General features: G+C 50.9%; 7 protein-coding genes across 11 annotated transcripts; 5 read left to right on the forward strand and 2 right to left on the reverse strand.

Moving 5' to 3' along the window:
* The first annotated feature begins 1,888 nt into the window (after positions 1–1,888).
* Positions 1,889–4,759, forward strand: PV10_00100. 3 transcript variants are annotated; one of them, XM_016364130.1, is made up of 3 exons: positions 1,889–2,395; positions 2,449–2,546; positions 2,602–4,759. In XM_016364130.1, the coding sequence occupies exons 1-3, from the start codon at positions 2,285–2,287 to the stop codon at positions 3,308–3,310; spliced, it is 918 nt and encodes a 305-aa protein (XP_016227779.1). In that variant the 5' UTR covers positions 1,889–2,284; the 3' UTR covers positions 3,311–4,759. The 3 variants fall into 3 exon arrangements, with proteins under 3 accessions (XP_016227779.1, XP_016227781.1, XP_016227780.1); XM_016364132.1 differs by having other exon boundaries at positions 1,889–2,546; XM_016364131.1 differs by having other exon boundaries at positions 2,449–4,759.
* Positions 4,760–5,068: 309 nt separating this feature from the next.
* PV10_00101 (uncharacterized protein) lies at positions 5,069–7,435 on the forward strand. Its single transcript, XM_016364133.1, has one exon. It carries the CDS (start codon positions 5,624–5,626, stop codon positions 6,623–6,625), a length of 1,002 nt encoding a protein of 333 aa, XP_016227782.1. The 5' UTR covers positions 5,069–5,623; the 3' UTR covers positions 6,626–7,435.
* Positions 7,436–7,816: 381 nt separating this feature from the next.
* Positions 7,817–8,572, forward strand: PV10_00102. 3 transcript variants are annotated; one of them, XM_016364134.1, is made up of 2 exons: positions 7,817–8,118; positions 8,255–8,572. In XM_016364134.1, the coding sequence occupies exons 1-2, from the start codon at positions 7,881–7,883 to the stop codon at positions 8,488–8,490; spliced, it is 474 nt and encodes a 157-aa protein (XP_016227783.1). In that variant the 5' UTR covers positions 7,817–7,880; the 3' UTR covers positions 8,491–8,572. The 3 variants fall into 3 exon arrangements, with proteins under 3 accessions (XP_016227783.1, XP_016227785.1, XP_016227784.1); XM_016364136.1 differs by having other exon boundaries at positions 8,338–8,572; XM_016364135.1 differs by having other exon boundaries at positions 7,817–8,572.
* Positions 8,573–11,632: 3,060 nt separating this feature from the next.
* PV10_00103 (uncharacterized protein) lies at positions 11,633–12,958 on the forward strand. Its single transcript, XM_016364137.1, has one exon. The coding sequence runs from the start codon at positions 12,361–12,363 to the stop codon at positions 12,676–12,678; it is 318 nt and encodes a 105-aa protein (XP_016227786.1). The 5' UTR covers positions 11,633–12,360; the 3' UTR covers positions 12,679–12,958.
* On the reverse strand, positions 12,827–19,228 carry PV10_00104 (uncharacterized protein). The gene has a single exon (XM_016364138.1). It carries the CDS (start codon positions 19,025–19,027, stop codon positions 12,992–12,994), a length of 6,036 nt encoding a protein of 2,011 aa, XP_016227787.1. The 5' UTR covers positions 19,028–19,228; the 3' UTR covers positions 12,827–12,991.
* Positions 19,229–19,397: 169 nt separating this feature from the next.
* Positions 19,398–21,977, forward strand: PV10_00105 (uncharacterized protein). The gene is made up of 2 exons (XM_016364139.1): positions 19,398–19,513; positions 19,584–21,977. The coding sequence occupies exons 1-2, from the start codon at positions 19,470–19,472 to the stop codon at positions 21,760–21,762; spliced, it is 2,223 nt and encodes a 740-aa protein (XP_016227788.1). The 5' UTR covers positions 19,398–19,469; the 3' UTR covers positions 21,763–21,977.
* Positions 21,978–22,364: 387 nt separating this feature from the next.
* Positions 22,365–25,883, reverse strand: PV10_00106 (uncharacterized protein). Its single transcript, XM_016364140.1, has 6 exons — positions 25,518–25,883; positions 25,379–25,448; positions 25,257–25,328; positions 24,775–25,198; positions 24,493–24,721; positions 22,365–24,443 (listed from the first exon to the last, which is right to left on the reverse strand). The coding sequence occupies exons 1-6, from the start codon at positions 25,540–25,542 to the stop codon at positions 23,017–23,019; spliced, it is 2,247 nt and encodes a 748-aa protein (XP_016227789.1). The 5' UTR covers positions 25,543–25,883; the 3' UTR covers positions 22,365–23,016.
* Between the last annotated feature and the right edge of the window lie 22 nt (positions 25,884–25,905).

Here is a 25,905-nt window from a genome sequence, read left to right on the forward strand (position 1 = left end):
TGCTTCTAGCGGGAGAAGTCCTCCGCCGGTTGGTAAGCCGACCATGATTCGGGGATTTACCGTCGAGGACGAAATGAGAGGTAGGATGAAAGGCACTGTCGGTCATGTGCAACAGTACTCGCTCTGGGAGATCCCGAATAGGCGAACGGTATCAAAATGGTGGACTCGGCAGCTGGCTGAAGAGCTGCATTAGATTATTGATCAGATCTCAATTATTGTTTTGCCGATGATGGTTTGGATGACGATAAGATTTATCCACGGACGACGCCGAATGGTCCCCGAAGATGTTACAGGCTCTACCTTCCCTTAGGGAAGCTTGACAAAGGACTTGCCAAAAGGGAATGTAGCCTGTACCACTTACCTCTAGGTACTGTATGCCGTAGCCTCAGGGCCCATAGGATGGGGGAGGCCTCCGGGCTCTAAGCAAAACTGTAGGGCGCCGCAACTTGGCACTTTCCAATTAGGTACCTAGTTACCATTAAGCACGCTCCTGTTAGAATCCTTCGTTTCTTGAGGAATTTGTTTTATGATGAAATGACAAAGCGTCATTGAGATCCTTGATACGCTTTTCTGGGGTGTAATAATGATGGATTACTGCCAAGATATGCATAAAGATGCATAAGCTAGGCCCAAGGGGCCCAAGTCATTGCCACCTTGGTGGTGGAGCCGTACGGTAGATGGTATCAGCATCATCACTTCAGGTAAAGATACCTAGGAATTCGACTCGATGCCTTCGACCGGGTTATTCGTGTACTAGACAGCGCAAGGGACGGTGGGATCAGGGTCTACATCCATGCCCGAGAATGCGACTTGATATTTTTGGCTGCTCGTAGGGATCGCCTACCTACCTTATCCCCGGGAATGAGGTAATGTACCCAAGACGCCTTTGGAGGTTGGATGTTACGCAGGCTCAAGCCCAGTCGCATCAAACTAGGGCTGGTAATCATTTGGCCATTACCCTTAACTCGCTATTTTCATGACATGGGACCCCGATACCCGGCTGAGCCATTCATTGCGATAGAATTGATTATTTGGCCATCAAAGTGAAAGCCAGGGATTTAAAACAGTGTGAACAGTGTGCTCGACACCTGCGACTTGGGCATAAACGGTCCATAGTTTCTGGTAGTGGGTAATAGTGCCAGCCAAAGCCCAGAGCCCAGAACATCGCAGTCATGGTGCCGAGAGACCGAGGGCTCGTCCGGGGCGGATGCTCGTTAGGGCCGCTCTTGGTTGAGGTGGTGAAATAATGTCCCAGGTTCCGATCACAATCTCCATGAATAAGGTCATGACAAAGGCGTAGGTGGCCCTGTGCCGGTTACCAAGGTTTTGACAATTGCCGGATTCCGTAATCTGTAATCGTCAAATTGTAATCCCCAGTGTACAGAGTATGTGTGTGTGACGCTGTGAGGTGAGGCCCAGGCACACCAGGGTTCAAGGTTGCGACTCGCGAGGCGCGCGGGGCCCTGGGCCCATCTTTACGGCCATGTCATCAACACTCATCATGTCATCAGCCCCCTTGCCATTCTTGGCCACTGGCACCTGGCACCTGGCACTCGCACACTCGCACACTGGCACGATGGCACTACTCCGTATGCTCTGTGCTTTTTGTGACCCTGTGCAATAATTGCGGCGACGGGCCTCGTCTCATGCTTCCGCCGAGCGGTCGAGGGCCTTGACGCCCGAGGGGTCCTCGGGCTTCAGATTCTAACCAAGTGCTACGTAGGTCACTAGTCGGAGGTCACTAGGTCACTAGGTCACTACGGCCTAAGGCTAGGTACGCATACTCATCAATCCACCCTGGTCAGTGCATCCATCCTCTTTTGTACCTACGCGAGTACGATGCATCAAACTTTTCCCGCCCTGGTCTCTGGTAATGTTCGACTGTTCTCAGAGATCCCTACCAACTCGGCCTCATGCTCTCAGTCGGGCTCCACTATCACTGACCATCATGCTGCTTTCTTACTAACCCAAGCTTGTGCCACTGATATAAGGCCTCGTCCCCTCGTAACCACTGGTCCCCGAGCGTGTATTGTCCCTTTACTCTTGTCTTTGCTTCAAAATAAGCTGACCTATTCCTGTCGACTGGCCTTGACCCGTGTGTGAATACTTCACTACATCTCAGGCCTAATGGTATACCATCCAACCTTGTTGTTATAATTGTTGTTATAATTGTCCACTATTCTGCTGCCTGGTGCCTGGTGCCTGGCTACAAGGAACCACGCCTGACTGCCACTCGCAACTGCCATTTTCCCAACTCCATCGTTCTTGCCCTCCATAACTACATATGGGCGCCACCATCATGACCCCTCCCACAGAACCTTCGTCGCCGCTTGACGGTGGCATTCGCAAGAGAGTATGCAAAGCTTGTGATCGGTGTCGTTTGAAGAAGTCAAAGGTAGGCCTCATATTGACGACAGATGCGGCGACTCGAGTCTAACCAAGTGGCAGTGCGACGGTGCTAGCCCGTGCAGTCGGTGTAAAGCAGATAACGCCATTTGTGTGTTTGGTGAGAGGAAAAAGTCGCACGACAAAGTCTATCCCAAAGGGTGAGTGGTGCGGCGACCATAGAGTCTTGGACACTTGTCGTCTGACACAATACAGCTACGTGGAAATGCTCGAAAGCCAGCAAGCCCAGCTAGTCACCGGTCTCCAGGAGCTGTACCGACGTCTGCAGAAAGGTCAAGGCTGGACCGGCAGTGCCCTCAAAGAGTCTGGCTCAGGACAGCCATTGACACATGACATTCTAGAGAGACTAGGGGCTCTAAAACAAGATGGCCATACCACAAATGACACATTTGAAGAGGATCTGGATCTGTTGCAACAACGACTCATCGCCGACGGTGCTGGATATATGCAGCGCGCTCCCTCGCACGACTCACATTCCCTGTCCGACAGCAGCGCGCCTTCGCCCATCTACGAGCCTGTTGCCCAAAGACCCAACTTCAGCAATCCTTTCCCAATCAGCCAATACCCTCCCACACCTCCCAACCACAGCCCCTTTCCTCCCAACGCCCGAACCGTCTCCCTCAAGTCCCAGAACTATCCCAACGTCGCTATCAACCACTCGAATCTCAGCTGGAACACACCCATGACTGACTTTGACGAGGCCATGGACTTTTCCACCCAGTACGACGCTCCTCTGAAATTCGAACCCTCGGTGATGGATTCCTCGATGGATCTTTCGTCGTTTCCACAAGCCGTGTTTCAAGACCAGATTGTGCCCACCGCCATCAACCCTTGTTTGACCATCAAGGACTGGTCGGCCCAAGAAGATTTCCACCGCTACTTCAACCCTTCGGCGATGGCATGATTTGACTGTACGGGTTATGACTTGGGTACATGGTTTTATGAATGATTTTGTATGCATGAAAAGCGAGCGTCTGCATGGGCCGGACGATATTCTCCACAGGGAGGGAAGAAAGACCTTGGGACAAGGCCACGGAGTACTTCAACGGACAGGTTGGAGTCTGTTTTTGACAGACCATGGTGGTCGGTTTACGTCAATTTGATGATTTGTGTTGCCTTGGGGACTGTTTCCCAGGGCCTGGTCGAACACCATCTGATTACGAGGTCGGCCTACTTTTACCACATGTGCTTCAGGAGGGATTACGTGTTTGGAAGCAAGGCTGGCATACCTGGGCCAAGGCGTCTGCAGTGGACTTGTCTATAGTGTCCGCAAAGGTCTGTACCGGGCAGTCTCTGCCTGGTCACACAAGTAATGCAATAATGATGTTCTGGCCTCGCATCTCGTCTGAGCATGCAATGGCAAACCTGTATCCAGCCACATTCTGACTCAGCATTATTTGGGCATCGACTAATACCGGGATTGTGTCGCAAAATGGTCATTGATGACGTTCTGACAAGCAAGAGAATGGGTGGCCTCATTATGCTTTCTCGATTCATTCTCGTTGCAAGGTACAGAGGACGATTGTCCTTTCGTAGGGCGGGGTGGGATGTGAGGGTGCACAAGCCAGGCACCGACAATAATGGCTCGACGGCTATCTCATGCTCTTCTTTGTCATCCATCGTTAAACTCTGATAGCTTGGGTTCGACCAAGGTTTGACGTGGCGCTCATTCCGAGCGCAGGCCAAACCCTGCCACCTCTCATCCCAGAACCAGTAAGGCCCAGCAGCATCCCGCAGGGGGGCGTGGGAGTGCAAACACGATTTGACTAAATCACATCGATCAAGTCTAGCATCCCAATTTTGGGAGGCCCTTGGCCAAGCATTCACCTTAGGTTTCTCCATCATGCCACATGAGGCAATACCTCAAAGGGTTTACAATTGGTTCAAGCTTTTTGAGGCATGATAGTTGTGGAGTCTATCGTGGGCTCAGTACTCCGTAGTGCCTACAGCCAACACCTTGGTGAACTTTGCATCTGCGTCAACTAGCTGGTAGATCGAATCTGTTGCAGACTCGCCGTTCCAGATGGTTTTGAAGCTGATGTCATTGTGGACGACAGTGTTTAGCAACGACATGCATATCGACAACTACAATGTACGAAAAAAGGCTAGAAACTCGGTAACGTAAGGTTTGCGAAGGTGCGAAAATGCGCTCAAAGATCATGTATTGCTCCATAGAGGGCGCACATAGCATCCTCGAACGGAGTCGGAGACTTCTGCTTCCGGCAAGGCAAGAAACAAAGTTGTCAAAGTTGCGGGACAACCACGCCACCCTTGCCGAAGTACTCGAGCACCGACCTCGATATTCAACTGCTAAGTACCTTGGTAACTACTTGATAGGTTCGCTCATCGGTCCATCGAAGACGCGAGCTTCACAACATGACTTGACCGGGACAACGTTCGCCGGTTCGAACATCACGTCGGTGTTTATTAATCTCGTGGACTGCAGGTCTCCTGGTTCACGACGTCATGTACGACGACATCTCTAACCTGATGTTGTTCTATGAGTAGGCACAAAAGATTGTAGCACATTGATGAGAGCATTACGCTGACGATATTGATGAAGTCGAAGTTGGGTTGTACAGGCACAGGCCCCCAAAGGACACTTGCGGGCACTTGCAGATTACCTAGGTAGGTACCTAAACTTATTTACTACCTTAGACAAGTAGGGGTAGCAGGTTGGGCAGTGCCAGCGCCTAAGGACCCCTAATAAATACCCCATTCTGGGTGCCTTGGCTTGCTTATCTAAGGCATCTTGGCCCCTGCGCGCCTTATCAACCCTAACCAACTAACCTGAAGGAAGAGTATCTGGGCGGCTCTGCGGCTCTGCGGCTCTGTGGCTCTATGGCTCCCAGTCTCTGGTGATGTGTCAAAGGCGTTCGTTGAGATACATGCCATTTAACTCGGCCTAGATTCCTAGCATAGCTGCAAAGATCCAAGCCTCGCGACATGTAGAGAATATTGCTGTGGAGGTCTTCAACGTCCTTGAATTCTAGACCCCAGAATTCAGCCTGTAATAAGACTGTTTCCAAGATGATCCGGGTAAATCTCTCCGGTGGTCAACAGCATCAAGAACTCCAAGTTCCAATACCATGAAAACATTGCCCACGACTCTTGACAATAGCAATCCGCGACAACTCGATCCTCGACAACTTCTAGACGTCTGCATTCTTATCCCTCGATCAACCACCACCTTTCTACGTGGAACCGTGTTATCACCATGACATCAGAAGACTCTAGCGTCAAGTTCCTGCCCACCGGCGCCATCATCCAAGAACTGAACATCGCCGGGCACAATATTGTCCTTGGCTACCCCAGCGTCGAACCCTACGTGGATGCCCCCTTTTTTGGAGAGACAATTGGGCGAGTGGCAAATCGAACAAAGGATGCCCAAATCGACTTGCTGAACGGCAAATCCTACAAATTAGCTGCAAACAATCGACCAAACCACCTACATGGAGGACTTGAAGGCTGGGGAAAGAAGAAATTCTCCGGGCCAAAACCAGAAAATCGCAATGGCAAGGAAGCCGTCTTGTTCACCTATGTCTCGCCTGATGGTGAAGAGGGCTACCCAGGCACGGTCGAGCTCAAGGTGTGGTACACGGCGTCGATCGAGGCAGAGGACGGGGTTTCCAAGTTTGTGCTCGAGACAGAGTATGAGGTTCAGTTAGTCGGTGATGACGCCGACGAGACTGTCATCAATGTGACCAACCACAGCTACTTCAACATTGCCAATGGACCTACCATCAATGGCACAGAAGTCCGATTATCTACGTCCAAGTACTTGGCCGTGGTGGACGAGGGCCTGATTCCTACCGGTACCATCGAGGACTTTCCCGGTGTTGAGGCAGACACGGCCATCAAGTTGGGAGAGATTAGCCCTGTCTTTGATCACGCTTTTGTCGTTGACACAGACACATCCAACATTCCGCTTGATACAAGAAAGGGCCCACTCCGGAAACTGGCCGGGTTCTCGCATGCTGGCACGGCTTTGCACATTGACTTTTTCAGCACCGAGCCAGCGTTCCAGTTCTACACGGGCGAGCACATCAACGCCAAAGCGGACGCGGAAACGCCAGCTCGTGGACCACGAGCCGGTTTCTGCATCGAGCCCAGTCGTTTCATCAATGCGGTCAATGTCCCCGAGTGGAGGAATCAGGTCGTCCTCAAGAAAGGCGCGACATGGGGTGCACGAACTGTCTACAAGGCATGGAAAGCCTAGCCGCGCGGGGACCTTTCGGGCAACTCTGGAAGGGAGGGTACTCTCGTTTGTCGACTCGCTTCGGCGACATCGACGCATGTCGTGCATCTCCGAGTCACGCGCTTTTATCTCCAGGCGTAACTATGCAGGATCCGTAGAATCTACATAGCCTGTCAGCCCTGGCCTGAAGTATGGCGGAGGCACAGGTGTAACACGATGACATGACGTTGATCCAAACCATGTCAAGTGAATTGCTCAGCCGAGGCTCTGAATTGCATTTGATTATCTTCGAAATCATGCTCGTTTAATAGTTTCCTACGCCGACTGCGGGATATCACACCCGAAAATTCGAGCCCTTGGAGCGAGCGGAATTGGATTTCCAATTTTCTGACTAGAGTCATCAGTCGTTGACACAATGAGGATCAAAGGCTACCAGTCACGACTAGACCCACACAGCAAGTTTCTAGAAAGTCTTGTGACTCGGCAGGGTCCTGGAAGCCATCCCCGAGAGGGAGGTGCCGCACATCAAGAGAATAATGATATGTATTGATGAAAAATAAATGCCTCGTGAGGCCTTCTGTCCCGGCCCCACCGATGGCAACGGCGGACAAAAACCCATGTCCTCGGCCCCTACCCAGCGCCGAGCCATATCACCAACTGTATCACCCACAGCGTGTCATGTCGATCGATCTGATAATTCCGGCCTCGATCAGCGTCTCCCGTCTGACGCGGGCGACAGGAGCACTAGGATTTCTAGGAGTCGTGGGAGTCAATTTTAGTCTTGATTCTTATTAGTACTCATATCGACCGAAAGGCCGCTCTTAATTCCGGGGGGGCACGAGCGCATGATTGTGATCGGCCGTCCCTCGGAACATATCCAAGATGGTCACATTCCCCTTATTTGCAATCACAAATTTACTCCGTAGTCACAGAGATATGCCCTGGTCCACTCCACAAGTTCGACACATTTTTGTTTGCTCAATTTGACTTTACTTCGACCGAACTTCTCGCCGGGGGTTGGGTTGGGTTTTCTTAAGGGGTTGCCGTCGCCTATCCGTCGGCGTGCTATATGTGTTGTAAAGGTCCACCATGTGGGCCGAGAGGACGGGGTGTGGACATCATCTCCACGTGACATCAAACTATCACCATCCATGTGCACAAGTTATGCAATTATCCCCAAATTTATGGTGTTGACTTTCTCTATACTCCGTAGATCTCTTGAGTATCTGACTCAGAGGATGAGTTCTCCTCGAACATTTCCATACATTGAGCCTTGATGCTACATGTAATGACTTGTCTTTCTTGTCACTCCACGGTTGGTGAACGTCACCACAGATTAGGGAGCGTCCAAGGTATCTCACCCCGGGTTCCGCGTATTTGCACATTTACGATCGTAGATGGGGATGACTGGATACCTGAAATGTCTGGTACCGAAGGTATTTTACGCACACTAGGCATACCAAAGTCTAGCTACCTCCCTACCAAGGTGGTAGTTCTTAACCAGAATTACCTAGGTACGTATACTATCTCAGGGCACCGCATCCCCATGCCGGAGTCATTAATGTTCCACTTCCGAATCTCAAATTCGGAATTTCTCTTGCCCTTCTTCTAAGGTCTCCTTCTTCAGGCAACTGCTGACGCAGGCTTCAGGCGGTCCAAAGTCTCATGGTTGGCCTGAGGGGAGCAGGGCGGCAGGACCAACCAAAGACTTGGAGCGGCAGAAGCTGTTCAAGATCGTATCCTCGTTGCTAAAAATCCAATTCTGCAGAATCCTTCGTGTTGGTTCATCAATGAGAAACGTTCCAGGACGTGCTAGGCCACCATCGCCTGTGGTGGAATCATCATCTCCAAATTTAGTCAATCCCAGGGTCAGAATTGCTTGGTAATTGGGCCCGGGCACCTTTGACACGAAGCCAAGGGTGCGGTCGTTTACTCGTGGGGGAAGCCTCGTATCCTTTAGGTTTCAACGACGATAGATAGGTAGGTACCTCCACTCAATTCAAATCATCATGTCTAGCGTAGACTACAAAGACACTTGGTGCGCGTATAGTCGTGTTGAAGGTCGCTCATATGAGGGGCAGTCAGCTCCACCAAGTTTCCCTTCGCATACGCATACGTGCCTGCATCCCTCAGGGAAACTAAACGAGGCTGATGCCCAAGGCCTTCTTTTCAGGGTTTTGTTCGCTCGTGTCAAGAAGTTCACTACGTATTCGGTAGAACTACCAATTCGAGGCGACTGCAGCACCTTTTCCCCGCTTCAAAGAATAAGCGTCGCCGTTACGTCTCGCATCCATTGCTGTTCTAAGTAAACCCCGATCTACAAACACTCCACTGAGCTTGCTGGGCCGTGGCTCCTCGCCGAATACGACAAATTCGACAATCAAGACGCTCCCCCCTCAGAGCGGCGCTGGGCAAAGAATTGCCAAGAGCCAAAGCTCGACTTCTCACATGTTTCCAGTACAGCATTGCAATATCAGGAGATGAGCAGCGCACAGATCTCCAGAGACTATTGGCATCTTGACTCAAATTTCGATTTGTGTGTGGTCCAAAATCAAGTTTGAAAAGTCAGCCTGCACAGTCAGAATCTTTAATACATACTTGTTATTGTAGTGGGTCAAAGGTGAGTAACCACAGGAGAAGCGCTCCGACAACCAGCCATGGAAGGAATGTGCACAATTCGCAGCATACTTCTAAATCAAGTTAGCCGTGTCCAGCCATTATTACAGCCAGGTTTCAAGTTGTGCAATTCGTGTATTGTAACGGTCCAGTATAACTGACATTACAAATACCGTTTCACGTTTTCCTGACGGTCTACGGAAGAGAAGGGCACCTCCCTGAAGTAGGTACCTAAAGTTGGGTACCTCTCCACCTCGTTGGCTCCTGATCTTACTTACTTAGAGCCGCCAATCTCGCTGGCAGTTATTACTAAGAGCCTCGACCCATTCATGATCACGAACCCAACGACCTCTCAACAACAAACTTCCTCTCAGGATCATATTCCAGCTTCGACCTGACCGCAATTGTATTCCTCCAGTTGGTCTTGGATATTTTCGGTGGGCGGTGTGAACCATTCACTAACCTCCCACTGCTCAAGTTTTGGCTTTTTTGGGCCTGCCTCACCACAAAAGTAACTCTGTAAGAGAGCAACTTCTGCTTAGAATGAGAGCTTGCCCCCAGCGATCGAGAATCACCATTAATTAGCCTACGTCTCTCGGCCCTAGACAGATGATAGATAAATAGACTGGCAAAGTCAAATCTCCATCTCGCACGCGCGTCAGTCCAGGTACCTTGTTCATCTTCAGCACAACAGCATTCCTTCACCGTCGTGGTCTATTTCCAACCACATCTGATTGGCCTCCTGCAGCTGACTCAGGCTGCTCACCAAATCCATGTCAGGAATCTAGCTCGAGCTCACCAGGCTTTGTCAACATTCAGAATCGCTTCAACCAAAGCCCGCCCCACAGATCATTGCACACGCTTGCTCCCGATCTGCGGATTGTCATCATCTAGACTGCTGCCATATTCTGGTCATGTGGAGTCGTGCCCTCCAAAACGGTCCACCATGAGATCTGAAAACGACTTCCTGAGAGGGAAGTCGAACATATCCTCTTAGGGATTCCCATGATGGGTGTTGCCTTCGCCCGAGAGGACCAAGAGGAGTTCAAGTGTCTGTTACCTGAGTCATCAACGCCGATCTCGTCTGCAGAAAGGCTCCAATTGCTCCTTGCTATTGCTTCTTTCTAGCTCAACCCAAGTCCTTGGACCCTCGAAATCTCGACCCATCTTGCTGCACCCATGGCTGGCCTCTTGCAGCCGCCGCTTCGCAACTAACTAGTCTACCCATCGTCTGCAACGGAGAATCCGAAGATCTCGTATGTCTACCGCGTAACATCGACTTGTACACCACCTCTGCTTTGTCCGTCCTCTATCCTCTTTCGGCCAACGCACGATCTCTACACGGCGTCAGAAACTTCTCCACCCCACGTCGAACATACTAAGCGCGTTAGTCCCGCAGATGTCTACCTCAAGCTGCCCATGAACTGTGTCTCTTTTGCTCGCTCGTGGATTATGGAAACCGAGCTACCTGCAATGAGCTGAACCCCACAGATGACTCACTTGAATTTGGCGTTAAACGATGAGTCCAGTCGATTCCAAGTTGGGACAGCGACAGCGGAATGCAAAATCAGCCTCGTTCCAAACAAAGGCGGAAATCAGGGGGACACTACGGAGCCTATCCACTATACTATGAAGCCTTCAACTTCTAGTTCACCTTAGCCATCATGACGAGAGTCAAGCCTATTACACCGGAATGATTCCGTCGAAACCTGGGCCGTGTGCATAAGCGTATCGTCGACGAAGACGGAAGACACTATACAAAGCCGAAAATGGAATTCAATACGATACGGCGTAAGGAGCCTCCCAGCAACGTGACTTTTGGCCGTTGCAAGTTCTTGGTCGGCCGTAGTGACCATAACGGCGCAGCGGGGGCATAATACTGGCACAAAGCATTGTATAGGAAGGTTTCCCGATCATGTCCACACGAGTAATGTACACAATGATTGTGCATTTTGGCTAAACTTGTCTGTTGGGCGGACCGTGTTCACACCTGTTCCACCTTCTAGCAGTTTTCCAGACGCTATCAGTAAGCGAGAAGTTTTCTCTGAATCTTGTACCGAATGGTCGACGAGGACACCGTTGGCAGAAATGACGATAGCGTTATGGCTGATGTACACACAAATACACAGAGCGAGCATTGCTGGTACATCAACAAGCATCGGAACCGACCTTCTGACTCTGGAAAAGCTGCGGCGCAATTGATGTGCTGTCTAAGCACCTGAACAAGTTTCCTTTTCAAGGTAAGAAAGGATGAGAGACTTCATTTCCTGCGCACGCCTTGATGATTTCCTTCCTTATCCTTCTCGTATAATACGCGGTTTGAAAGGCCGAGGTTTGGGTGGCACCTTCCGTTTGATGTCAATTCAATTTCTGCGCTATCAATACAAGCATCTTCCCAAAAGGACAATTTGTTCAAGATCTCTTGTGATTCAGAGAATTTCATGCAAGTGACAAAGACATATGTCGGGGGAATACGAAAGGGTTTGTCAACTTCCGACTCGACAATCATGACTACTATGGGTATTGTATCACGACTGGCTGCAGCTGTCAAAAATAGGAGCCACTATGCCCTGGTTGACCTTTTGTGTGGAGGCGTGGACCGGTTTTGGAAATGCCTTTAATAATCATCCGGCCATTTACGACGAGACCCTGTGTTCATTATGCACCGAGTCAGAAGGTCTCACGCGTGTTCCAGCTGCTACTCAGATGATGCTAGGAAGTGTCGTTGATCTTGCCCAGAAGGCTATTCCTCGGCCATCACGTCGATCTTCCTAAAAGCACCAGCCCCTTCGACCTGGGTTTTTCTTTCCCCCTTTAGCAATGACTTGCAGTGTCACAGCAAGAAGTCGGCAATGGAATCGCCAAGACCCTCCAATTCCACGGGATCTTGAGTACTCAAAACCCTTCGCCATTGACAATATGACGTTGCTAGGCATTCATGGACGCATGGACGCGGATTCATGGTCCTCAGTCCTACTGTGGAAGCGTGGGTGTGTTGATCGCCATTCGCATAAAAGTACACATCAGCCATTGTTTGATAATGTTCACGTCAGCCAGCACTGGGCCAATCGGTGAATAGGCCTCTCTTCCAGCCTCAGCCATATGGCTATTCTTGGGTCCACAAATTCCACTCTTTGGGTATGGAGACGGCCGAGGGGCTGTCGAAACATGCGGGAGGTGGTGGAAGGGCCTGTCGCCGAAAGGGTCTCAAGACTAATTTGCCTCGCCGACCAAGGGATTGCCAAACGATAAAAGCAACAATATTGTCATCATCGTCTGATCTATTGATATATCGTTCCACTTTCGCTGATATGATCATGCGCCGATTCCCGCATGCTACGCTGCTCACTTGTAACTCACCCTTGTTGAGCAGTCTCGTCAGATGCAGCGGCAACAGCTTTCGTGAGACGCACATCAAGTATGTATGTTCATGGCATCTTCATAATGGACGAGACTAGGATGCGGTCATTTGCAACCTGGGCACAAGTCGTTCCACTTGTGAAGCTCATGATGAGCCCTGTTTCCATTTCTGTACCTATTGACGCCACCATTGTCCTCCACGCGACGCCCTTTTTCCGACGGAGGAGGCCAATGAACTGAATCATATCTCTAACTGCCACTAGTTTCTATCGTCTGGGAAGTCGATTCCCACCTTTGCAGTTTATACAAGGCCCAGTTATCAGTCATTGTCACAGGCAAAGCGTCTGCATGCCCTCTGTCCTTCTATCTAGTCTCGTGTCGCAAGATTATATGTCTTGAATGTCACCACCGTCATGGGCTTGCGGATCCCTCGCCAGCTGCCGCCATGTGCCAGACGCGGTATCTCATTCTCTCAATTACCTCCCGCCTCAACCAAGTCCCACCGACATCGTTGAACCACTTTTCCCGGCCTTGGGGTTCGGTATCTTCTTTCGAGGACCCGAGTGTTTGCCGCTGTACATCCAATTCCTGATCGATGTCTTCGTCCTCACGCTCCCATCGGTCGAGCCAGGCAAACAGCAGGCGCAGTTGCCACAATTTTACTTTGTGCATGCGTCGAACAGCCGTGTGTCTGGCCCTGTTGTCTAGAGTGAACAGAATTCCTTGCTCCAAGTTCAGCCTAGTGTCCACGACTGTGCACGCCAAAGGATCTCTGTCGCCGACGGCACCTGGACCAAGGACGAGTGCACGTTCCGCATGGTCGAAACCAGACAATGACTCGAGCTCAAACAGCCATTCAAAGGGTGAACCCGTCTTCGACCCACCGAGGTGTGCAGCGTTGTACACGGCCCCTGCAGATGTTGCATATGGATCTGCGCTCGGAAATCCAGATCGGTCACTTCTCGCTTGGAATTCCGCTGCAAACAAGTTTTGGACAGGTTGATCGTATGCCGTTCGGCGCGAGAGCATAATATTGATGGCCTTTTCTTTCTTGATGCGGCTCTGTAGAGCTGTCCTGGCTTGATCACTACCAAGATCGAGTTTGGCATCCCAGAAGCCGTCGCCTTTGATTTCAATTGATGATATGGTGTGCAATTCCGGGATGAGTGCAGGGAGGCGCAGATGTTGAACCTCTCCGGTTCGAAGGTGAATTATACCCGTCACACCACCCACAACTGCTCCTCCTCCATTGCGATCGCGAGCCACCAAACATCTTCCTTCCACCGCAAGAACCCATAAATGACGTAGCGCTTGTAGATGACCCCGGTTGTCCAGAACATCACTAGGAAATACGGGATAGAATGCCATGCAAAGACTAGCAACGGCAAGATCAGAGGTGCTGAATGTTCGCGTGCCACCAGCGAGAAACAATGTTCCCAAAGCCATGTGAGCAGCAAGGTGACTACCAAACGGAGTATCCTTGTCTGTTCTTCCGTGCAGGGCACGTAGGCGGCGCATGACAACTAAATCACCCGAGCCTGCCATCACAGAGGCGGTTGCAAGTGCTATCGTGTCCAGACAATTGCGGATGCTGTTCAGTGTGACACGAGCGTCATAGTTGCGTGCCGGCAAACGAGATATACGAAGGAAGTGGTCCAGATAATAGACCAGAATATCGCGTGCGTCGAGACGCTGAGATCCTGCATAGCGCAAGCCTATCGCAAAGCAGATTCCCCCGAGGATATTGAAAAATGGCATGTCTTCAGTGCTGAGCACTTTGGTCAATTTAAGGTCGGCTCGTAAACGATATGGAGCAGGGAGCGAATGCCTGATGAAGTCAAGGGTGGGCTTTACTTCATCCCACATGATAAGGTGACGGGCAAGTGTTCGGAGAAGGAAAATATCCGGGCGCACATAGTCGAACTGATGCAGCGTATCTGGGACGTCGACCTTTTGCGCGACTGCTTCGTCGTTCGTCTTCAAGAAGATGAAAGCTATGGCGATAACAGCACCTGCAGTTGCTCGGTCAAGAACGTGAACCATATCCACATTCTTTGTCCCCACCGCAATGGCAAAGAGTCGTTCCATAACGCCCATATCGTGAAGACTGTGCAGATTTGCGCCTTGTCCGAGGTTGATGAGACCAAGAGAGAAACCGGCAGCAAGGCGATATCCCTCGTCACGAAGGACTGAATCAGTCCCGAAGCCTTCCTCAGGGTCGTTGTTTTCGATTTCAGAAAGCATAACCTCTGACATCCGCCGGTGTTGGGAGTTGTGATAGAGGAGTCCGATTCCCAAGATACCAGTAGTCTGTGTTAATGGCGACAAATTCAGCTCAGCAGCGCCTGGTGGCAATAGTCTGGTGACATGTACTGAGAGAAGCCTTGTAATCAAGGTATCCATCGTGCCGAGGAAGGAAGCCGATAATCCAAGCAAGAGACCAACGGATGTCATGGTGTGCTTAGGTGTCAGATACTTGAACGCAACCCATTTAGCCAGGGATCTCAAATGGCCATTCAAGCCCAATGCTAAGAGAAAGCCAGCATGCCGATTCGTCAACTCTGGCGGCTTGTTGTACAGAATCCAGGAAGTATCGATGCAGTCCGCTTCTGTAGCAATCATGAGGCCCATTGAAGCTCCGTTGTGGAAGAAAGCCCAGCAAACCTTCTCTTCTGTGAAAGCCGACTTCTCTGCGCTGAACGTCATGGCTTGAGTGCTGTCGTTGGAATTTGTTGGCTTCATGATGCATTGCAGGCTAAAAGCAGGTATTGGCACTCTTTCGGTGATCAGTGGTACTCTGGCATTGAAATGCATCATGCCTCTGCCAGCTGCGACAGCAAGTGTTCGGCGAGTCACATGTTGGGCCAACTCTTTCTGGGCTTCAAGCAGTTCAACTTCAGTCCACTCGGGTTCAGGAGTGCATTCGACTATGGGAGCCCTTGTTTGATTCACAAGTCTTGAAGCCTCTGGGAACCGGCGATCATCGTTAAAGATCAGTCTAGTGATAGCATGACGGTCGGCCTCTGATGATGCATCCCATCTTTGATTCGTCTCGGCATCTGCGGCTGACGCACAGATGCTGTGATAGTCTTTCAATGCTTCGTGAGTGGGAACAGGGGTTTCAGGGACATGTACGTAGCTTGTCCCACCACGGTCTCTCAGCTCAGAATAATGATCGAGGGACGAGATAGATTCCAATGCCGCAGTTTCATCGAGATGGTTCACTCTTGCTGCAACTGCTTGATAGAATACAGCAGCGATACCATCTGGGATGGAGTCAAGCTCTTCGAGACCAATCTTCGACCTGAACTGCGCTTCTAATGCCTTTCGTGTGCCGTTTGACGTTGCTTCCGTATCCATGAGAGCAAGCAAAAACAGGGTCCGAGGAGTCAGCTGCGACGTGCGTTGCCATATCGGATTGCCGAGGTCGACGGCACCACTTTCGCCAGCAACTCTTGCCAAGGTCAGAAACTTCGAGGGACGACTTTCAGTGATCCAGTGTTCGAGTTCCTCATAGATCGACGGCGGAACAAATGGCTGTGGTGGCATAGGGAGAGCATCAATCACAGAGTGGTCGAAAAGACAAAAATCACTTTCTGGGGTCTCATGTCTGTAATAACTGGCTACTCCATACTTCCAGTCTTTCCAGTCCAACCATTGTCCGATTTGCATCATAACAAGCACCAAATTTGCCTTGGAGGTATCCATGAAATGCGACGAATTCACACTGAGCCTAGATTCCTCGAAGAGAAGATGTAGGCCGATGAGAATACTTGGTATTGCATTGCAGCGTTGCTCACGGTCGTTGTTGACAGAGGTTGGTAAATAGCCCTCGGGGCCCATGGCAGCTTCGCCCATGGGAGATTGAACATAGTCTTTGGCCAATGTTATGCAATTCAGCAAGAATGTGTTTTTCTTGTCCTGATTGTCGTCCTCATGCGCACTAGCTGGTGCGGTGCGAGCTGGTTTCGTCTTGGGAACTAATGTACTGCCACTTTGTTTCCTACCAGAAAGCCAACTCCAGGCAGGGCTTTCTGTTGGTGTTCTTCCAGAGATATCATGATATTCGTAAGTCATGTTATTGAAATTTGTGAGGTCAACGGGATTTCCGCTACTTGAGCGGAGCAAGGCTCCTTTCTTCCTTCGATGAGTCGGCATCACTGATTGATTGTTCAAGTAGGAAACCGCGAGGGAAAACAGAAGGACAATAAGTACTGTCCACTCGGAACATGCTGAGGGATCACGATGACTCAACCAGCGAGAAACCTCCCAAAATGCAACAAGTAAGCTTTCCCTCCTATTCGAGACCACCACGAGATCGCTCATTTGAAGGATTTGCCATACCAAGGGGTCTGCTGGCCGAAGTTGAAGGCAAATCGAGTGTTGTAGACCATTCTGATCGAGGGCGTAGAATTGGCTTGGGGCTCCGGCGTCCATCAAACCATGTATCTCAATTTCATCTGCTGGAATGGCTCGTTTCGAGCTTACTCCCTTGAACAGTCCTTGGCTTTTCAGCCGTGCGTGGGCAAGCGGATCAAATGTTGCAAAATGAGTCATTAGCTCGACTCTGAACGACGGAGACCAGGGAGCCTCAAGATGCAGGGAGATATGCTTGGATCGTGATTGGGTTAGCACAACCAAACGTTGAATGCCTCCCTCAACGACCTTACAGGCATCTGTTACTCCTGAAATACGCCGCACCTCTGTGACCTTGAGCTCGATAGGTCGCTTCAATGGACTCGATTTCTTGCCGGAGTCGGGGTGAAGCTTAGCCAAGACCTGCATCAGGATCATCTCTTGTTTGCCCTTATCGACAAGAGACACGAACAGGTCACGCTCGTTAGGATTCTTGCGGCTGGAGTGGTCCGGAGGCATTAGGATAAGCACTTTCAAAGCATCGCTAACTCCGGGTTTGATTGAGGTGTTCGATCTGGGTATTGCTTTGATCCTTGCAAAGCCAACGTCCCGGGGGAGGTGGTTATCCCGCGAATCCTGACTGTCATCTTCCAAACGAACAAGTTGTCGCGAGGAGTCCAAGTCCTCCAAGAGCCCGCGAGCTGATGCGTCAAGGAACGAGGTCCCGTTACTCATGGTGGAGACATTGGTTGGGAAAGAGCTTCGACGGCGGTAGCCAAAACTGTGACGATCGCTAAGCCCCCCAATAGATTCTCCACGTTTACCGGCTCTGTTCAGGCTCTGGCGACCAGTATGGCTGATGGCGATATCGTTGAAGGTGGTACGTTCATTAGCAGAGCCCAGGTCCGTTCTGGCTAACATTGAACTCACGCGCCGCGTGGAGCGAGTCTGGACACCCAATTCACCAAACTCGGGACCCAACTGCGCTGCAATGTCATTGCCGGAGAAGACTTTCTCATCGTCAGGTAGGGATGGATATCCATGTGTATGCACCTGCCCTTCTGCGACCAGGTTTCCCATCCCGGACGCAGGTATGCGCGCACTTGGAGTTGTTGCTGGATCACGAGCGTATGCATGGGAGCTTTTCCTCTTGGTGTGCTGTCCCTTGGCGAGTTTATGGTCTTGGTCAACATGTGCCCTAGCACCGTTGCCATGGTCGACGATCACATGCCACAGTGTAATAGATGCATTTCCCTCATTGACCGTTAGAGCTATAGAAAGCGGAGGCCATTCGCTGTGGTCTCTTTTCAGTTCGTCATGTGCTGATGTGAAGATCAGTCTCTCGGATCTGGGCAGAGCCTTGCATTCGGCCAAGGGCTGACCCTTGCGGCTCGGACTCCATACGACAAGACCCATCTCAGACATTAGTTGTGTAAAAGAAAAAGTGCGAGACATTCCAATCAAGGAGGAATGGACTGACGGGAGGGATGGAGGATGAGGGGCTGGCAGAACGATCGATACACGAGAGGTGTTTGCACCTGTGGAGATAATTGTTTCGTTAATGATGCTGAGGTCATGTTGTGAAGGCGAAGAATCCTGACTAGCCCCTTCATTATCAGCTAGTCGCCGTTGCAGGAGGAAGCCAGATGGCAGTGGAAAGGCAGATTCCACCTCAAAAGAGAGTGGAATGACATGGGTGTCGCCTGAGAAGAGGAAGATATGCGCTTGGGTTTTAAGAACCACCACCAAGCCACGCTCAGAAGATAGCGGCCCATTCGCGACCTTGTTCTGAAGATTTGCAGCGGCAGAAAGTTCTGTTGCACTGAATCGTGTGACAAATGCGTGAAGTATTGATTCGCCTTCGACGTTGAGGTTCAGGACTCTTTTGACGGAGCGATTCCTCGACCAAACAACACAAGCATGGGTGAAGAGGACTTCCTCCTCAATCAGTGTTGCGTTGTCATCATCGAGGGTTTGAGACAGGTTCCAGGTGTACTGGTGAGGACGAGGATCTGTCGGAAGGACTGACTCTGCAACCAGATATGGTAAAGCCGAAGGCTCATGGAGGCCAAGGGACTGAATCGAGCACATGGCATCGGAGGATGGGGGTTGGATGGAGGAGAGGTGCGTATTTGTTGGACAGCCAGGGTGGGGTGGATGGTCGTTTCGTCCATTACTGGCATGCTGAGTGACGAGTCGGCCTTTAGTCGTGTCTGGTGCTTCTCACCATTATTGCTAGACCACTGACAAACTGATATGGTGGCAAAAACCAGAGCCTGGTGTTGAGAGAAGTGAATATCGACTGCGGGACTACGTGGGCATACGGGAGGGAAGGTGCGCCCATGTTCAAAGACACGCGCAGTGTGACGCGCTTTCCCCAGAAATTCCGCACCTCACTTTTCCAAATGCGGAAGTCATGTATGGCCACTTCAACTCTTCTTCATACCGGCTTGCATCGCTGGTCAGTTCCTCGATCTTCCCACCGCCTCCACCACTATCTTTCTCTCCCTAGGTACCTAGGTAGGCTCTGGCCATGGATCCTGACGTGCTCCCCCAGAAGGGCCGCTTTCAAATCACGTATGGGCCTCTGTCCCCCGTTGGGTCCTGGCCCGTCCTTCTGTCCACCAAGCTAATCAAACAACAACAGTTATGAACTTCCTCACCAGGCATACCATTCATGCGTTTACCCTCAAAGGTCTTCCAACGGCTCGAGAATAATTGTCTACGGCCATGATAGAGGCCTACGTGTTGTTTGGTATGGCGGAAGATCATTTGCTTCTCCAAAACCTGAATCGGCGCCCAAGACGAACGGAACCTCCAAGAGCACCCCCATGGTCATTGACCTCGAGGACGAAGACACTCACAATGAAACGCCAGCCACACCACATCAGACGGTGGGACCCACTGAATTTCAACAGAACGATGATGAAATCGACCACTCAGCACCTTACCAACGTGTCTTGCGTTTCATGGACTTGCCCCTAGGCACCGCAGCCCTTCGCATTGCCATTCCTCATATCCACACCGACATCTCACAGGCGGCTCCAGATAGCTACCCACTGATCTATCGCGATCGCATCATTGTTGCTGCTGCATGTGCCGACCTCTCTATCCGCATCGTCACCCTACCCCTTACTCCTCCTCATCCCGACGTGCGCGATGTCTCGACGCTTGAGGTTGAAAGCCTGAAAATATTTGGCCCAAATTCTCATCAAGACTTTATCTCTGACATTGCCATTACCCAGTCCACGGGCGCTGAAGCGGACGAAACTGAGATCGACGATCAAGTGCGACCGAACACACGTGCGCGTTCCCAAGCGGCGAGAGCAGAAGATGGCAACTCGACTCTTCAGAAATGGTCTCTGCTTGTAGCTTCCGTTTCATCCACAGGGTCCGGATTGCTGCTTGTCCATCAGCTACCCCTGATATCACAGAGGAAACTCTCCACAAAACCCCAACACTTTCTTCCCATCCGGCGTCAGTATCTGCGCTCGCCAGCCGCGGGAGCACGATTGACGTTCAATCCAGCCGTCTTCCCATCGCAGCGACATTCGTCGTTGCTGCTCACTCTTCCTGCAGCTTCACTTGTGAAACTTTATCATGTATTTGCCACCCATGTTCGGGACCGCCGCGGATCTACCGCAACCGCGGACTCTATGTCCAGTCGTGACTCTCTACATGCTTCCGACGGAGGAAGCTTCCCCTTGACCTTTCTTCCACCTTTCGAAACTTCAGATATCGCTAGTGGTGTCCCTAGGAGAAAGAGAGTCATAGATGCGCAATGGATAGCTGCTGGCCGGGCTATCATTGGGTTGCTTGAAGATGGCGAATGGGGTATTTGGGATCTTGAAGCTGTCGGCCCCAGGTCCACAACTTCTGGTATGAACCTGATTCGAGGGCAATCAAATATCTCTGGTATTCAGGGCGGCTCTTTGACGAGATTTGCCGTTCGTTCGCATGTTAATTTGCCAAATGTGGCAAAGCAGTCATCAACAGTCGCATTCCAACCTAGCTCGGGCTCATTGGCGCCAATGACGCCTGCAACTCGCAAAGAACGCTCTGACGGCTTATTTCGAGGCAAGGCAACGGAAGCCACCATTCCGTCTAGCCCTCAAAGAAACCATGGATCCATTTCTGTTGATCGCCAGTCCCTCTCTGTGAATGGACGATCTCAAGATGAGTCGGTGACAATCAGCTTCGCAGACCAAAGCCTTTACATTCCGTCGATCCTCTCTCTTTGGAAAGGCGATACGCAGCCTGTTCGTATGCCAAACCTCAAGTTAGGGGGACAGAACCAGCAGTGCATCCATGTCTTGCCATGTTCCACGCCAGGTTCTTCGCTTGGCCTCTTGGGTATTACAGATTCAATACCCGAGTTCATGGTCCAGACCTCACACCGCCTTATCCTTTCCGTACATCCACTTTCCGATCCATTGCACGAAAACACCAACGGCTCAATGACCACTATCCCACATACTTCTGACCAAGCTCTTCTAGACTCTGGGGAGCTAGATGTCGATGGTATGGATCGGATCCTAGACAATATGGATACCAATATTGGCGGGAAGCGGCACGGGTCGTTCAACAAGAACGCGCATTTCCGCGAGGACGACACCTCAGATGATGATGATGATGATGATGACACGAGCATGGTTCTCGGGTCACCGACGCCTGCCAAGTTCACGGCATCAAGAAATATGCCTTTCAGTCGCTTAGCAGGTCGACAGGGACCATCTTCTAAGTATGCAGGTGGAGTTGCCCAAGATGGGGTAGGGCATGGTCGAAGCCGTCCCTCCCAGCCTACGCAGCGACGAATTTTCACTTGAAAGCATCACCAAGAACCCCCTCGTTCAGCGCCGGGACGCGAAGCATCTAGTGCGGTTATTGCCTGAGACTTGCGCACGATACCTGAGCGCTAAGCTCTATTTTTGTTCGATAAAGCGACATTAAAGCTCAACGATGATACCCATACCAGTTTTATTCCATTCCATTGACAGCATACAGCCGGTGTCAAATTTGATTGCAAAACATCAACTTGCGCTATGTTATTGAATCTGTTTACAGTGGCCACGGCATTATTTTCTTCCCAGCCGTTTTCCAGATCTTTCCACTTTCGTTGTTGTCCAACCGACACACTTGGCCCTCGAACCCAACCCATTGCCTTTCACAATCGCGATGCTAGGTGGAGCACAAGGTGAGATCAATACCTTTTGTCACAGCTCAGTATCCTTCGCGAGAGATCGACGTTTGCTGTTTCTGGCAGCAACGACCGGGCCTTTGAGCACGTGTACATATCTTCACGGCACATTCTCTTCTGCATTTTCCCCCTTATGTTCATGCTTTCGTTGTCGTACTATAGTCTGCGGAAAGCTATTGCTCAGGCCGTGTGCTAGTTCATTGACGAACGCCTTATGGTATCTTATAGATTGTAGTCGCTTCCACATGTAATGAGGATATCGTTCGGATTTCTATATAACCAAACTAATCCTACCCCGTCTTACCCTACCTTTCCACCAGTGGCCAGCTCTGATTCATGCAATTTGATTGACTAACCCTTTGCACGAGCAGCACAGTTTAAATTTTGGCCTTCCAAAGTCACCGGTAGAGTCGAGCGAAAAGGTGCTGGCCGGAAAGAAAAGAACCCTGGCGGCAAACATCTCGAATGGCAGGCTCGTGTTTTTTTTCAAGGCCCATATTAGTTGCAAAGTCCCATCTACCACCCAACACCAAGCTCACCTTGGTCACCCCGAAGGTCCAGGCGGATATGGCTCAATAAACGAAAAATATCGCTTTGACGGCTTTTCTAGCCTCTGGATTTAAGCAAGATGGTCCCTTGACAGTCGACTTGGTCTCGAATGTCTGGTTCAGAGGCGCCCGTTGCAACCCGCAAAGAACATCGTGATGCTGCCTGGTGGAAGACATGTAGCCAAAACAATCTCAAAACTGGCTGATGCAGAACAACCTCCCTTGCAATAGAACACTGCAACTCCTCAACGTGATACAGTCGCGGACGATTTCCATTCGCGTCCAAACCCATTGTCGACCCGTTGCAAACCCAGTGAAATAAAAAAAAAAGATGCTCAGACAGGTCCCGAGTAACCCAGCCCAGTCAGTTCTTTCCGGACACTATCCTCGCTCGTGATCTTTCTCATTTGAGTGTCTTCCAACTTCTCACCTCCCGCGAAACGCATCTTGAGGTCTTCAATGGCACGGATTTTCTTCAAGAGGCCCCGAATTTTCTTATCTCTGGGGTCTTGACTTGCACCAGGTGTCATTGGGCTGGTGACCTCCAACTCTGGCGGGTCACTTGCTGGAATGGGCGGGGGAGGTGGCAGTTGGCCAGTGGTATTGATGTTGGCCGGGGCACTTCCTCGTTGTCCTTTGAGGTTGGGCGTTGATGGCGCAGGTCCTTTGGCGAAGCCATTTGTCTGAGCATGATGAGAGCCGTTGGTGTCACCACGTTGCCTACGGGAATTGCTGCGGCTTCTTTCCTTTCTTGGTCCCGATGGAGGTTCCAGGCCAGGAGCCGGGACGTAATTTCGACTCTGGCTTCGTTGATGTCCACGGCCGTCGGGACTTCGGCTCCCGCTTTTCTTCTGTGTACCGCTTTGCTCGGGAGCCAAATTCCCGGAACCATGTTGATCACGGGCTGCGGCGGCGGCGGCTTTCTTAGCCTCGCGTTTCTTTGCATTCTTCTTTGCAGCTTTAGACAGAGGTTCTCCATCAGCGCCTTCCCCAGTACCCGTGAGACTCACCCCTCCCCCAGGGGCAGCACCCGGCGGAAGTGGCGCTTTATCCTCGACGACTTCGGCCCCAGGGACGATTCGTTGACGAGGCTTGCCAAATCCGTTGACATTACTAGAAAACGATGAAGTCCCGTCTCGGATATAAGCTGCACCGCCTTCGTCCTCACGTTTGAAGGAAAGGGGAGTCACTTGGCCTCGGGCTCCTGGCGGTCGGTAAGCACCAGCTGGCTTGCTCGGGGTTTTTCGTGTTGCCATGTAGTCAGTGGCACTGCTGTGCAAGACTGGAGCGATTGCTAGTGGATTTGGAGCCAAGGGATGAGCTGATGCTTTCTGCGGGCGCCAGTACACATTGTACAGCTCATTCATTTCCCCGTTGTAGACCAGAGGACCACTGGCGTGCCAGATACGAATGCCATTGTCAACGCGAAGACGGGGAGAAGTTGTCGCAGTCAAAATGTGTACACCATCGGGTGACCATTCACAGACACTAGCGTTACTGGCTTCGATAGTGCAGATCTTGGCAAAATCCTTTTCAAGGTCGTAGATGTCCATCTGACCAGCCAAGTTCCCGAAACCAGCCACAAGGACATAGCGTCCATGAGGGGAAAAGAGAACGGTATTCCTCGGTCCTAGAGGGAAAGTGTGAACAGGCTGTGCTCTCGCATTGAAGATGACGGTCTTTGCAGGCATATACCCGTAGACGACAGCGAAGCTGTTGGATTTTGGCGACCACGAAACATCATGAATGGGCCCTTCCTTGTCTGAACTCTCATCAGTGGGATTCGAATTGTAGATCTGAATTAGACATACCTAGATCAATTCTCGAGTCAAAACCACCACTCGCACTGAGAAGATACAGCGTGGTCTCTCCGTAGTAACTCTTCCCAGTCTTGTCAACTTCTGTTTGTGCTAGCACAATCAAGGAGGTGCCGTTGTCGTTCCAGTTTAGCTGGACCTTGTCACCTTTGAAGAAGTTTTTCTGCGAGGCAGGGGTCGTGAACTCTGGAACGTTGTAAACACGGACCGCAGCAGGTTGGCCCTATAGAGCAGTCAGCAAAGCACCGAAACTATAAACAAGATGATGCTTGATACCTTTCTTTCGGGGACAAATGCGGCGATGGAATGATTTTTCCCTGGCGACACAGCAAAGTCGGTAACGCCTTCGATCCGGATTTTATTCCAGACGGTCGACAGGTCATGACTTTGATAGATCTGAATTTCATTTGTGACGGTTCGAGCGCAAAAGGCTTCATCATAGGTGTATTGCAAGTTCCAGCCTGTTTGGGACTTTTGCACATATGTCGCTAGAGGTTGCTTTTCGACCCCTTCGGCAGCCGCCTTGTCATCAAAGACCAGCCAGACCTTCAAGTTCTTGACGGCGTCGCCATTCTCATCCTTGGAGGGTCGTTGCCATGTGATGATGTAGGTGCCCAAGGGGGAGAATCCTAGCTCAAAGACATTTTCGGCAGGGAGGGTGGAAACGATTGCACCATTATCTGCGCTAATGATGTTGACTCTGTAGTAGCAACATTAGAGATGAGACATGTCAAATATGGGTATTGAAGGGAGCGTACTTTTCGACCGTTGTCCAAGCAAAGTAACGACCGCAGGGAGAATAGGCGCAAGAACGAATGTTTCCTTGTGGCCTAAGAGCCGGTCAGACTTAGTTTGACGAGTGGAGTAGGGGATATTAGACCTCTCAAAGTCGGGCAAGGACTCGTAAGAAGGAACAGCATTGACAATTCCAACTTCCTTGAGCGTGCGGACTGTTTATTGTCAACTTGTTAGCGAAATGGCGTTGGGTGGCGACGGGTGGAAATTTGAGGTTTACTGACAAGCAAACTGCGTTGTGACGGCCATGCTGGCGACCGACGAGGAATTAAGTGGTAAGACAAGGAGTCCTGTACCAATGGGATCTGAAGGCTAAATCTGATTGACAGCAAGGCTCGAGGGAGGCGGGCAAAGATAGATAGAGGAAAGGGACCTTTGTGGTCAGGGTCGAAAATCCGGTGACGGATTCGGATTCGCAGGCACGAGGAGACTGAGGAATTGTCACAATCTGGCGGTTCCCGTACTTGACAAGTCAATGTCAGCGATTGCGGTAGACGGACAAACTGCGCGGGGACCACAAGAGGCGTTTAGAAGAGGAGGACGGGAGAGGGAGAAAGGGTGAGTGGGATTCTTCAGAAACAAGAATGAAGTCAGGAACTCGACAACAAATTA

The sequence above is a fragment of the Exophiala mesophila genome (genome assembly GCF_000836275.1).
Source record: "Exophiala mesophila strain CBS 40295 unplaced genomic scaffold supercont1.1, whole genome shotgun sequence".
In the NCBI taxonomy this organism is placed as follows: domain Eukaryota; kingdom Fungi; phylum Ascomycota; class Eurotiomycetes; order Chaetothyriales; family Herpotrichiellaceae; genus Exophiala; species Exophiala mesophila.

Coding starts and splice junctions, on each gene's coding strand:
- PV10_00101 (XM_016364133.1), top strand. CDS start 5,624: ATGACATCAGAAGACTCTAGCGTCAAGTTCCTGCCCACCGGCGCCATC.
- PV10_00106 (XM_016364140.1), bottom strand. CDS start 25,542: ATGGCCGTCACAACGCAGTTTGCTT. Junction 24,722..24,774: donor CATTTGTCCCCGAAAGAAAG/GTATCAAGCATC, acceptor ACTGCTCTATAG/GGCCAACCTGCTGCGGTCCG. Junction 24,444..24,492: donor TGACTCGAGAATTGATCTAG/GTATGTCTAATT, acceptor ATGAGAGTTCAG/ACAAGGAAGGGCCCATTCAT.
- PV10_00102 (XM_016364134.1), top strand. CDS start 7,881: ATGCTACATGTAATGACTTGTCTTTCTTGTCACTCCACGGTTGGTGAA. Junction 8,119..8,254: donor TCTTAACCAGAATTACCTAG/GTACGTATACTA, acceptor CGCAGGCTTCAG/GCGGTCCAAAGTCTCATGGT.
- PV10_00104 (XM_016364138.1), bottom strand. CDS start 19,027: ATGTGCTCGATTCAGTCCCTTGGCCTCCATGAGCCTTCGGCTTTACCA.
- PV10_00100 (XM_016364130.1), top strand. CDS start 2,285: ATGGGCGCCACCATCATGACCCCTCCCACAGAACCTTCGTCGCCGCTT. Junction 2,396..2,448: donor GTCGTTTGAAGAAGTCAAAG/GTAGGCCTCATA, acceptor ACCAAGTGGCAG/TGCGACGGTGCTAGCCCGTG. Junction 2,547..2,601: donor GACAAAGTCTATCCCAAAGG/GTGAGTGGTGCG, acceptor GACACAATACAG/CTACGTGGAAATGCTCGAAA.
- PV10_00103 (XM_016364137.1), top strand. CDS start 12,361: ATGGAGACGGCCGAGGGGCTGTCGAAACATGCGGGAGGTGGTGGAAGG.
- PV10_00105 (XM_016364139.1), top strand. CDS start 19,470: ATGGATCCTGACGTGCTCCCCCAGAAGGGCCGCTTTCAAATCAC. Junction 19,514..19,583: donor AAGGGCCGCTTTCAAATCAC/GTATGGGCCTCT, acceptor AAACAACAACAG/TTATGAACTTCCTCACCAGG.